General features: G+C 53.3%; 2 protein-coding genes across 4 annotated transcripts; both read right to left on the bottom strand.

The window, feature by feature from the left end:
• Positions 1-5,201: 5,201 nt before the first annotated feature.
• Positions 5,202-8,685, bottom strand: CUNH19orf67 (chromosome unknown C19orf67 homolog). Of its 2 annotated transcripts, none has more exons than XM_010613424.3 (6): positions 8,045-8,685; positions 6,914-7,055; positions 6,733-6,833; positions 6,466-6,651; positions 5,839-5,973; positions 5,202-5,421 (listed from the first exon to the last, which is right to left on the bottom strand). In XM_010613424.3, the coding sequence occupies exons 1-6, from the start codon at positions 8,362-8,364 to the stop codon at positions 5,247-5,249; spliced, it is 1,059 nt and encodes a 352-aa protein (XP_010611726.1). In that variant the 5' UTR covers positions 8,365-8,685; the 3' UTR covers positions 5,202-5,246. The 2 variants fall into 2 exon arrangements, with proteins under 2 accessions (XP_010611726.1, XP_010611725.1); XM_010613423.2 differs by having other exon boundaries at positions 6,914-7,058; positions 8,045-8,684.
• A 688-nt stretch (positions 8,686-9,373) lies between these two features.
• Positions 9,374-10,995, bottom strand: Samd1 (sterile alpha motif domain containing 1). 2 transcript variants are annotated; one of them, XM_010613426.2, is made up of 4 exons: positions 10,541-10,995; positions 10,342-10,438; positions 10,134-10,245; positions 9,374-10,057 (listed from the first exon to the last, which is right to left on the bottom strand). In XM_010613426.2, exons 1-4 carry the CDS (start codon positions 10,911-10,913, stop codon positions 9,899-9,901), a joined length of 741 nt encoding a protein of 246 aa, XP_010611728.1. In that variant the 5' UTR covers positions 10,914-10,995; the 3' UTR covers positions 9,374-9,898. The 2 variants fall into 2 exon arrangements, with proteins under 2 accessions (XP_010611728.1, XP_010611727.1); XM_010613425.2 differs by having other exon boundaries at positions 10,523-10,993.
• Positions 10,996-11,166: the final 171 nt, after the last annotated feature.

Here is an 11,166-nt window from a genome sequence, read left to right as displayed (position 1 = left end):
ACCGTCTCTGCTGGAGCAGGAGGTGCGCCAGGTGCGCGAGCGCGAACAGGAGCTGCAGCGGCAGAGACGCAGTGTCTACGGGACCACTGAGTTCAAGGAGCCCGCGCCAAGTCTCACGGGTGAGCCGAGACGCCCGGGACCCGGGGTTCCAGCTGCCCCAGGGACTTCCCAGCGCCCAAGGCTCTTCTTCTGGCGCTCTGATTCCTGGGATTCTCCCTCCAGGCTCCTAGAATCCTGGGGTCCTTGCCCACCCTTCTGTGCCCCATCCCACCTGGAAGGATGGAGTCCAGATCCACAGCACCCAGACTTGGGGAGGGGCTTCTGGGCTCTTGCCTCTCCACTCCGAGTTCCCTCGCTCCAGTTCCCGGGTCCCCAGAACTGGGTGGAGTCCTCCATGAGGACAAGGGTGTATGGACACCTGTGTGTATTTAAGGGGCGCGGCCGGCCTCATTCGTGGCCGCCCGCAGCTGGTGATAGGAGGGGTCCTAGCTGAGCATCCCCTCCCTCGCAGCGAGCCGGGGCGATGGAAAGCTGGCAGTGACCTGGCCCCCCTGCAGAAAAGTCCCGGACAGCGGCCTGGAGCAGGTGGGAGACCCCCCCAGACACCACCCCGACCTGTCAATTCACAACTGTCCCTGAGGTGCTAGGACGCAGAGAGGGGAGAACTTCGTCCTCCAGGCCCCTGAAGCCACACTGTGGCCAGAACTCAAAAGTCTGGGGTGCAGGTGGGGCGTGTGTGTGTGTGTAAGGTTGTGGAGGAGGTGGTGATCCTGGGGCCCCACCCTGTGCTACTGTGCATAGGGCCCTTGAGCACAGCTTGTCCCTCTCTCTCCAGGAGGGGCGCAGACCCTGAGGCTTAGCTAGGCTGGGACCTCTGGCTAGAAGTAGCACACCAGGGTGGGGGCCCAGCAGCCAGCTCCTGACCCGCAGGAAGAGTCCTGGAGCTGCCCGGCCCTGTGCACTGGGAAACCTGCAACTGACCTGTGCATCATTGATCTTGGCCTGGTGGGTTACGCCAACCCCCTCTCTAAAATTACTTGGTCTCTTCTGGGAGCCTGACCACAGCACCTGCAGCCCTTTGAGTGAAACTGACCGCTCTCTCCAGTAACTGCACACAGAGCTAACCTTCCCCTAACTGTTAAAGAGAGCCAGGGCCACCCAACCCACACACCACCAATAAAGCCTCCTCCTTTCTGGGCAGTGCAAGCTGTTTTCTTTTTTAGTCTTCCTCGTCTGGGGTAGAGCAGATGGAGGGAGGTCTGAAAAGCCGCCGAGGCGCCGGCCGGAATGCGGGAATGTGCCCTTGTCCCCTGTGCCAGCGCTGCCCTCCTCCCTCTGCCAGCCCAGCCCAACCCGGTTCCTACTGCCCCCTGGCGGCGCGGGCGCAAAATGTGTCTTTCGTACAGAAGCTCACCAGAACTGCTTTTTAGACTTCAAGTTTTATGAGTGTCAACAATGTGCTCAGCTCTGGGCACCAGCTAGACAGAGGTCACATGAGCTGTTTTTAATCTAGAGATGAAAACAATACCTTTTAAAAAGAGGCTGGGAATGGTGAAGGTTTCCAGCTCCCCCTACATAGCAGCAGTCCTTGGTAACCCTCCTCCACACATTTTTCCTCACTATCAATAAACAAGACAGCGAGTGGGGGCAGAGTTTGTGCTTCCCAAAAGCAACTGGTGCATGCCAGCTACCCGGGAGGCTGAGACAGGAGGATTGCTGGGGCCCAGGAATTCAAGGCCAGTATGGCAACATTAGTGAGACTCTGTCTCAAACACATAAGCAGCAACCCAGCTATTAAAAAAGAAATCTAGCCGGGTGGCGCAGGCCTGTAATTGCAGCACTCTGGAGGCTGAGGCAGGAGGATGGCTGTGAGTTCGAGACCAGCCTGGGCTACATAGTGAGTTCCAGGTCAGTCTTAACTACATAGTGAAACCCTGTCTAAAAAAAAAGAAAAAAGAAATCTAGCACTGGGGATTTAGCTCAGTGGTTCTGCCACCTGCCTTGTAAGCACAAGGACCCGAGTTCGATCCCTGGTACCAAAATAAAATAAAATTTAAAAATCTAGAGGCCAGCTCAGTGGTAGCGTTATTGCCTAGCATGTGTGAGGCTCTGGTCCTGCTCACCCCCACCCCAGGGCCTTTACATGGAGTTACATTCTCAGCCCTTTTTAAATTTTTTTTGAAACAAGGTCTCCCTAAGTTACTAATTTTCCAAGGCTGGACTCCAACTTGCAATTCTTAGTGAGATGCTATCTCAAAATTTAAAATAAGGCTGAAATGTATCTCAATGTGAAGACTCTGGGTTCAATCCTCAGTACAGAAAAAAGAGTCTTAAAGCTAACTCTGTCCTCTGCATAGGTACAGCAAGTGTCTGGTGAAATAACAATGAATAAAATGTAGAGAGGTACACAGGCACTGTACCCACCAGCAGCTCAGCTCACCCCATGAAAGGCCCATCCTGAGCTGTCATCCATACACAGACCACAAGCCTGACCATAACTCTGGAAGCATAGAGACAGAAGCAGAGCAAGAGCTGCCAAGATAAGACGTGGAAACAGATCCTATTCCTAACTCCCAGGAGGGAGCTAAGAACTAATCATGAAAAGAGTGGACAGGACTATGTATGTGTCGACTGGAGATTTCTGTCATTCTTGAATATTAAACTTAACTGAGGTCCCCTATGCCATGTAAATCAGAATGAGGGGGATGACAACGTCAGGATATTTTGTTTTGTTTTATTTGATGGGGCTACAGAGATCAAATCCAGGGCCGTGTGTGTGTGTGTTTGTGTTTGAGACAAGGTCTCAGTATGTAGTTCATGTAGTTCAAGGCTGGCCTTGAACTCTCAACCATCCTCCTACACTGAGTGCTGGGATTACAGGCAGGTGCTACCAGGCCCACCCAGACAAATTCAGGGCATTGCATGTGCTTGGCAAGTGCTCTACTGCACAGCCACATCCTCCGCCTGATATATTTTTTAAAGCTCCTCAGGTTGATTAGGCACCGTGGTACAGGCTTGTAATCTTAGCTACTGAAGAGACTGAGGCAGGAGGATCACAAGTTCAAGGCCAGGACACCCTGGGCAATTTAATGCGACTCTGTCTCATGAGACTAAAAGAAAAGGATTAGGGTATAGCTCAGTGGCAGAGCACCTGCTCAGTATGCTTGTGGCTCTGGGTTCTATCCCTACAACAACAACAACAACAACAACATTTTCTTGAGCCCAAGCCCAGACCTAATGATGAAACTGCAAAACTTCATGTGACTTTGAAATAAGTTTGAGAATCACGGGTGTGGATATTTCCTGAGAAAACAGGACCCAGGAAATCAAGCTTGTTTCCTTCCTCTTCCAGTACTGCCACCACCCACCAGAAACCTTTAGTTTGTAAGTAAATGGTGGATTTGGCTTGCAGGAGACAGTTGAAAGCTGCGTAAGGCTTGTCTGAATTGAGATGTGTTGTGTTAAACGCACAGCAGATTTCAAAGACTTGGTACATGCACACAAAAGGAAACCATATTAATGTTCTTGCACAAGTTATGTTGAAAACAATCTTTCAGATACTTGTGTCAAAAATATTACTAAAATGAATCTGATCTTAGTTAATTTTTGTAGTGCTGGGGGTTAAATCCAGGGCCTCACTTATGCTAAGGGTGCACTCTGACACCGAGCTGCACTCCAGCCATTCTTTTTTAAATGTGGCCACTAGAAAATTTGAAATTACATGTGACTCATATTTGTGGCTCACTTTCTAGTGAGCCAGTCTGAAGACTCTTAGCTGTGGGGAAACCCCAGGGGCTATCTCAAGTCACTATCAGGGAGCCTCAGAACCCCCTGAAATCCTCTAGGCCAGGATAAGGACTAAAAAAAAAAAAGTAATCCTTGACACAGAATTGGTCACTGTAGCCCCTGATGGAAGAGCAAGGAATTCAGTGTTCAATCCTGACTTGTAAACAGTTCACATCCATTTGTCTCCTCTGAAAACTGAGATTTAGAATAAAATCTAGACCAGGAACTATTAGGTAAGCAACCGCTTTGCTCAAAAGCACATAGGAGAGGTGAAGGGTATGGAAAACAAAACAAAACAAAACACTAAGGTGTGTTGTGTTCAAGTAAAAACTCATGATGAATGTAATCATTATGTACTGCAAACATGCACAAATAAAAAACAGACCCAAGGCTCTGGGTCTCTCACTCTGATCCTACAGGTGCCAGGGAGTTGGATGCAGTGGCCCACAACTGTAACCCCAGCACTCTGGGAGGCTGAGGCAGGAGTATCGAAAGTTAGAGCCCAACCTGAGCAACTTAGTGACTTAGTTTTTTTCTCAAAAAAGGACTGGGTATGTAGTTCAGTGCAAGGGCCCTGGGCTCAATCCCCAGTACCAGAAAAATAAAATGCCAGGGGATCTAAGAGCTGTTTCTCGGTGTAAAGAGGGCACTTCCCAGTGGTTGACAGCCAGGTGAGGAAAGGTCCATTCCCTCGAAAGGGGAGGGGAGCGGTCCTGGCGACACAGTTCCAGTCCAGTCTCTGAAATTCACTCACCAGAGCATGTCCCCCACCCAGGGTGGGGCAAAACTTAGAGCTCACAAGCTGAGGTTTCTTAAGACCCTTCCCAACCCCGTCTGTGCCTTGGATACCCCGAAAGGACAGCGACGTGTTGGGCTCCAAAAACCAAAGGCTGGAAGAGGAAAAAAAAAAAAAAATCTTCAGTTGGCAGTTGGAGAACCAAGCCCTGAGATTTTCCTAAGGCATTTCGGGAAATGTAGTCTTTTGATACTAAAAACCACCTCCGGGTCAGAACACCGGTGTGGGCGTGGACTTAAGGCTCTTCCTCCAGTGGGCGTAGACTTTCCCTGTGACCAGAAACTTGTCGTTTCCTGGTTTCCGGTTATCCACCGCCCCCACCCCCCGCTACTTCCCCTTTTGCTTCATGCACGCCGCTGCGCATGCGCTCCGAGCTCATCTCCTCTATTGGCTAGAGGGGGTTTGCATTCCGAAGACTACTTTTCCCAGAGGTTAGTGCGAGGGGCGTGGCCTGTCCGCCCCAAGGGGTGGGGCGGGGCGCGGCGTTCGGAGCAGACGCGGAACCTGTGACCTCTTTCTTTTATTTAACACAAAACTCGGTGCGTACAACTCACCTCTGCTCGGCCTGAGCAAAGGTGAGGCCAGGCTGCCCTGGGAGCAGGGGCGACACCTCGCCCTGCTCCTGGAGTTCGGAGATGCCAAGCCCCATTCCCCAGCTTCAGGTTCAGGACCCCTGCGCCGCCCACCCCGCGGGCCCGCTGGCGCTCTGGGGCTGCACTGGCCCGGCTTGGCCCGTGAGCACCTGCAGTAGCAGGTCGGTGGCCAGCATGTGGGATGGCTCCTCGAAGCCGATGGTCAGCAGCTGCTGGTAGTCTCCGGGCGGCTGCGGGCAGGACACCCTGGGGGCCGGGACACGAAGGGAAATTGAGTGCCCCTGCCCCTGGGAAGCCCACCTTTTAGGGAGATGGCAGCCCAAACAGGCTTTGTTACTCCGGGGGTGGGAAAAACCCAGGAGAAAGTAGGTTTCCTTGTGAAGGGAAGAGTCAGGGCTTCTGGGGGAAGTTGAATAACTGGCCCTGACTCCACCAGTCGCTGGGCTATGTGCCCTTGGGCAGGTAACTTAACCTCTCTGATTACCTGTTCATGTCTTTGTAAAATGGGGCCTGTAATACAAACCTCAGTGGGTTGCTACAGAGTCTGCATTAAACACTTCAGGGCACAAATAAAATGCCACTGTTGACATCAAGGGAAGTGAAGTGCTGGAGTGGATGGTCTTTGGTGAGCCCAAGCCCACCCTGTGCTCACTCAACTCCTACCATGAATAAAGGTCATCATCAGCTGGTCCTAGGGGTACCCATCGGCCGATGGACCACAGCTTCTGGATCTGGGGACATGAATTGGCTGGACTCTGGCCCGTGTCCTCCCATGTATCTCGGTAGCACAGGAAGTAGCTAGGGAGCAGAGAGGGACAATTCAGCTGAGCGGTGATACTGTAGTTCTGTTGAGGGTTTTATTTTTGGAGGTGAAGCTGAAACTTTTCCAAAGTCGCCCTGAAGTTCTCAGGTAGGGATGTGACTCAGTACCAAGGCCTCAAACCAAAGTGTGGTGTCCCGTGCCTATCATCCCAGCACTCTGGAGGCTGAGGCAGGAGGATCGCTGTAAGTTCCAGGCCATCCTAGGCTACATAGTGAGACCCTGCCTAAAAACAAAGAAAACTCACTGAGTCCCCCCAAACAAGTCCTTTTTTCCCTGCCAGCTCACTTTTAAGAGAAGACATTTTTAGGGGAGAGTGAGGTTAAGGAGAAAAAAAGGTAATGGCTGGGTGTGTAATTCAGTGGTAGAGCCTTTGCCTAAAATGCTTTTTGCTTGGTGGTGGTCTTGAGGCCCATGCTGGAATTGGGTATAGAGAGGGAAGGCTTTTGATTTTGGTAGGGAGAACTCACTAATCCACGTGGGAATTCTGCCCCTGGCTGCTGGGCTTTGGAGTAGTTTCTAGGTTCCAGCGCATCTTCTTGTAGAGGTACCGGGGCTGGCGGCTGGCAGTGTAGGCAGCTGGGGTGCAGTATCTGAAGATGGACACTTCCTGGAAAGGGCTGATGGAGAATCTCCCACAGAAGAAGCAGGAGATGCTGGCAGGAGATGGAAGAGTGGAAGATGAAGCTGGGGCCTGGGCTCTGCTGCAGTCCTAGGCAGGTGTCAGGCTCTCTTACCTCAGGGGTTCTGTCTCCTCCAGCTCCACAAAGCCAAAGGAGGCATACATGAGGACCAGCTGCTCCAGGCACAGGGTGAGCTGCTGGGAGATCTCCAACAGCTGCAGAGAAGGGGGCAGTGAGCCAGCCTGGCTGCAGAGCCTCACCCCTGGGCCTGGGCCCTGGAAGCTGCTACACTTACCCCCTTCCGGACCAGCTCCTGCAGGGCTCCATGAATGGGAGGCACGCTCCGTGCAGCAGCCTCGAGATAGAGGAAGTACGGTTCACACATCCTTAAGAAGGTGGGCATGGCCCTTGCCAGCTGTTCCTTCTGGACCTGGTCCCTGCTAAAGGGAGAAAGGGGTTTTTACCTGGGATGCCCCCACACCCTACCTCTCCCACTCTACTCACCTTCTGTTTTTATCCCTGTTCTGCCTTTTGTTTGTTTTTTGTTTTTTTGAGATACGGTCACAGTTTGCAGTGCAGGCTGGCACTTACTATGTAACCCAAGCGGGCTTCAGACTCACGGCAATCCTCCTGCCTCAGCCTCCTGGCATTCCAGATATGGTCTATTATGACCAGCTTTCTTTATTTTGGACCAGTGCTGTGGATGGAGGGAAGGGCCTTGGGCATGCTGGGCAAGTGGTTACCTCTGAGCGCTCCCTACCCACCCCCCTCTTGCTTTCCTGTTGGAAGATCCCTTGGTGTCAGCCCTTTCTCAGCATATCTTCCAGGTCCACTTGTGTCAAAGGCATTCAGAATCCTTGTTAAAACCCTAACACCCAGCTGGGGATGGTGATGTGCCACATGCCTGTAATCCCAGCACTTGGGAGGCTGAGACACGGGAATTGCCAGGAGTTCAAGGCCAGTCTAAACTACAAATTGAGACCTTATCTCAGAAAATCAAACAAACAAACAAAAACGTTAAAAAATTGACACCAGAATTTTACATAACTGCCAGGAATCTAGAGTTTAAACCAGCCTCCCAGGGGATTCCAATAGACTCTGAAATTGAGAATCAGTCTCCTCTGTCCTGTTGTGGCGATGGTGGGTGGTTTCAAACTGGTAGCCCACGGGCCAAACCTGGATCAGATGGGCTTGGTTTAGCTGGCACACTGTTCAAAATCTGAGCCAGCATTTACACTCTGGGAGGAATGTCCTTGCCTTGTGGCAGCCCAGAGGCCTGTGCTGCTTGTGCCTTGGACCTACCCAACCCCAGTTCTGCACACTAGATTCCCCCTCAGCTAGCTTCATGCTAATACTTTTGACTGCGACTTGGCGTGGCCTGCCTGCCTAGCCTATCACCCTCTCTTGAGTTCCCTTCCAGGGTCACCTATAGAGTAAGTAGCTTTGGAACTCATCCGCCTTCTTGAGCAGATAGCAGAGCTGCTCGGTGACGGGGCTGAACATTGCATCCAGGGTCAAGCGAGCTGAGGCCGGAACTGCAGGCCCTGGGTCTCGGTCCGCTGCCTCTCCCGCCACCCGTCCCTGGGCATCCTCGGGCTCCGTCACAGATGGGTCCTCAGGCCTGCCAGGTGTTGTAGGCCACGAAGAATCCCCGAAAGGCTGTACCCCGGGTTCCAAGTCGTCCAGAGATGGCGTTTCTTCGGGGCCCAGCGGGGGCGACCCTGAAAACCACGGTTTCGCAGCCATCTAGGGGCAAAGGGCGGAGACCTGCGCTCTTTAAGCCTCCGCGGCGCACGTTTGACCCCGCCCTGGGGGATGGGGATGCGTAGGAGTGGCCGGGGCCAGAGCGGCCGCCTTCTCTTGCCTGGCCTCAACCTCTCCCCAGCCGCCAGGAGTTCGCTTTATTTGAATTCTGGCTCGTGCCCGGGCCGCGCACCTGCGCGCTCTGGACACATGGCGCGTGGGAGGGGGACAGCGAGGGCGCAGACCCAGGTATCTGTGTATTGGGCATGCAGGGATCTCAACATGAGTCCACATGGGAAGATGCGTGTCGGCGCCTAGAGGAGCCCAGACTACGGGCCAATAGAGTTGTGCTCTGGGTAAGGATGCACGATGTCCCAGCTGTTACTACTACTAGCAATAAAATTCCTTTGGAAAGTTTTTCCTCGCCCACCACCTTATTGTCGGCCCGTCCCTTGACGGTGTCACCACACAAGAGCACAAAAGGCCGACAGGTCCATGGTGAAGCTATAAAGACAAGGACATTAATTATGTTCAAAGGCTCTGGGTAAAGAAGGCGACAAGTGTCAGTCACCACCTTGTGTGACCTCAAGCGTCTTTGCTGAGCACGTTGCCTTCTGTATAAACTCAGTTTTTATGAGCTCTTTTGTCAGAGAGGACAATCAAGAAAATGCTCATAAAATGTGGAGTTCATTTAGTCACTCAACCAGCATATGAGCACCAACTGTGTGCTAGGTGGCTTTGGACATTACTTCTTTTTGTCTTTTTTCCTTTTGCACTGCCAGGACCTTCTGCGTGCCAGGCAGGCACTCACAAGAGCCACACTGCCCAGCCTGGAGCACGTACTCATGGACTTGGCTGTGAAGCAGCACCATCACTACCCTTCTGTGTTCCCCAAGTTTCTGTCCTACCCTTAGGGGCCCCTAGGAGGATCTTCTGTACCCCTCCCCCACTCCATTCATAAAATAAACTTGTATCTTCCTTTCTTTTACTTTTTTTTTTTTAAATTTTATTTAAAAAACCTTCGGTGCAATATTAAAAAGCAATACAGCCAGCTGGAGCAATGACTGACAGAAAAGAAAGGGAGGGGAGACAAGGCCCAGGGACCCCACCCAGCTGTCCTCCAATCTTCCTGTGGCAGGAGGCCAGGGGCAGCAGGCTGGGAAGGGGGCATGGGTGGTGGGGGAGGGAGGAGACCACCCACCAAAATGAACGAGCAGAACAAAACATTTATATAGGAAACATCTGGCCGAACTGAAAATGATTTTGGGGGAAGCCCAGTTTGTTTGTTTGTTTGTTTTCCCAAAAATGTCCTTGGGTGGGGAGGGGATTGGCCTCCTGGAGTCCCACCTTATACTCCACTGCTAGGGAGCAGATATGCAGGAAGCAGGTGTGTGTGAGAGACAAAGGGAGATGAATGGAGAGGCACCCCTCACCAGATCTGTCACCAGGGCCCCAGGTGCCCTAGACAGCTCCTGGACTCTGGGGGCTTGGGTGAGATGGGCACTGGAATGGGCCCCGGGAGGGCAATGCCTGGCACTCAGCCTAGAAAGCCATCAGGGTCATCATCTTCGAAATGGCCTTGCTGAAGCACCTTGATGTGGTGCTCGTAGATTTTGAGGGCTGGGCCCAGGCGGATGGAAAGGCCGGTTAGCACATCTGTGCGCTGCATGAGCAGCAAGGACTTGCCGTCGATCTCCTGGGCAGGACAGAGACAGGGTCAGAGTTCACCCACTGGACCCTGGGGAGAGAGGAAGCCCTGGGCGTGGACTCACCTGCTCCTGGAAGGCAGTGGCCTGCTCGGGGAAGCCAGCCTCAGTGAAGTATTCTACCACGTCCATCACCGTCCACTCCACGGGGTCTGCCGGCTTCTCCTTGCGGCTGGGACTGTAGTGAAACATGCGGCTGAGTGACCACCGATGTCCTTCCTCCTGTTCCACACAACCCAGCAGTCCCCCCAGGTCCTTGAAGGCCCCAACTTACGGACAGCCAAAGGGGGTCCCATCCGCCCCAGGGAGGGCTGGCTTTCCTGGAGGCAAAGGCACAGGGGATGGGGAATCTGGCCCGGTGGCAACAGAGGCTGGGAAAGAAAAAGCAGGAGCCTATGGCATTGTCCTGGTCTGCAGTTCCTGCCCACCCCGCACTCCCCCTCCCCAGTCCTTACCCGATCCTCCTTCCTTACTCATGGCTGCCATGGAGAATACCTGGCGGGTACCACCGCCTGGTGCCAGTCCCCGCCCTTCGTCCTGCCCCGGGAGGGGTCCACAAGGCGTCCACTCCTTGACCCTTTCCTTAGCGCTCGGAGGGCCACGTTCGCCATTAAGCTGGAGGTGCTGGGCACCTGCAGGACGGTCGTTCTCGGGCACTTCTGAGCCCTCAGACACATCATCTTCATCATCTTCGTCGTCTTCATCTTCTTCTTCCTCTTCTTTCTCAAGCAGTCGCTCTTCTCCACTTCTCTGAAGCCAGGGAGAGAAGCAATCAAAGTTGGCGGATTCCGGCCCAGTCGCACGACCCATGCCACCTTTGGTAACAACACCGAGTAACTTTTGCATTCACTCCGTGCCAGGCTCAGTGTTCACAGAACCGTCTGCAAACCTCAATAAAGTCACTTCACAACCCCAAGGGGTCGCTACTGTGATCCAGCCACGCTGACAGCGATGGAAACTGAGGCTGAAAGCAGACGGAGTCCCTTGCCAAGGTCACTATGCGCGGAGCCCGCTGGGGACGCGCACACGGCTCGGGGCCCCCCACCTCCCCATTCCTCTTGGGACACCAACTTCGCCCGCCCGCCAGCCCGCACACGCC

This window comes from Fukomys damarensis, unplaced genomic scaffold, assembly GCF_012274545.1.
Source record: "Fukomys damarensis isolate Sample0158 unplaced genomic scaffold, DMR_v1.0_HiC HiC_scaffold_30, whole genome shotgun sequence".
Lineage (NCBI taxonomy): Eukaryota > Metazoa > Chordata > Mammalia > Rodentia > Bathyergidae > Fukomys > Fukomys damarensis.
Note: the sequence above shows the minus strand (reverse complement) of the source record. Positions and strands in the feature narration are given on the sequence as shown.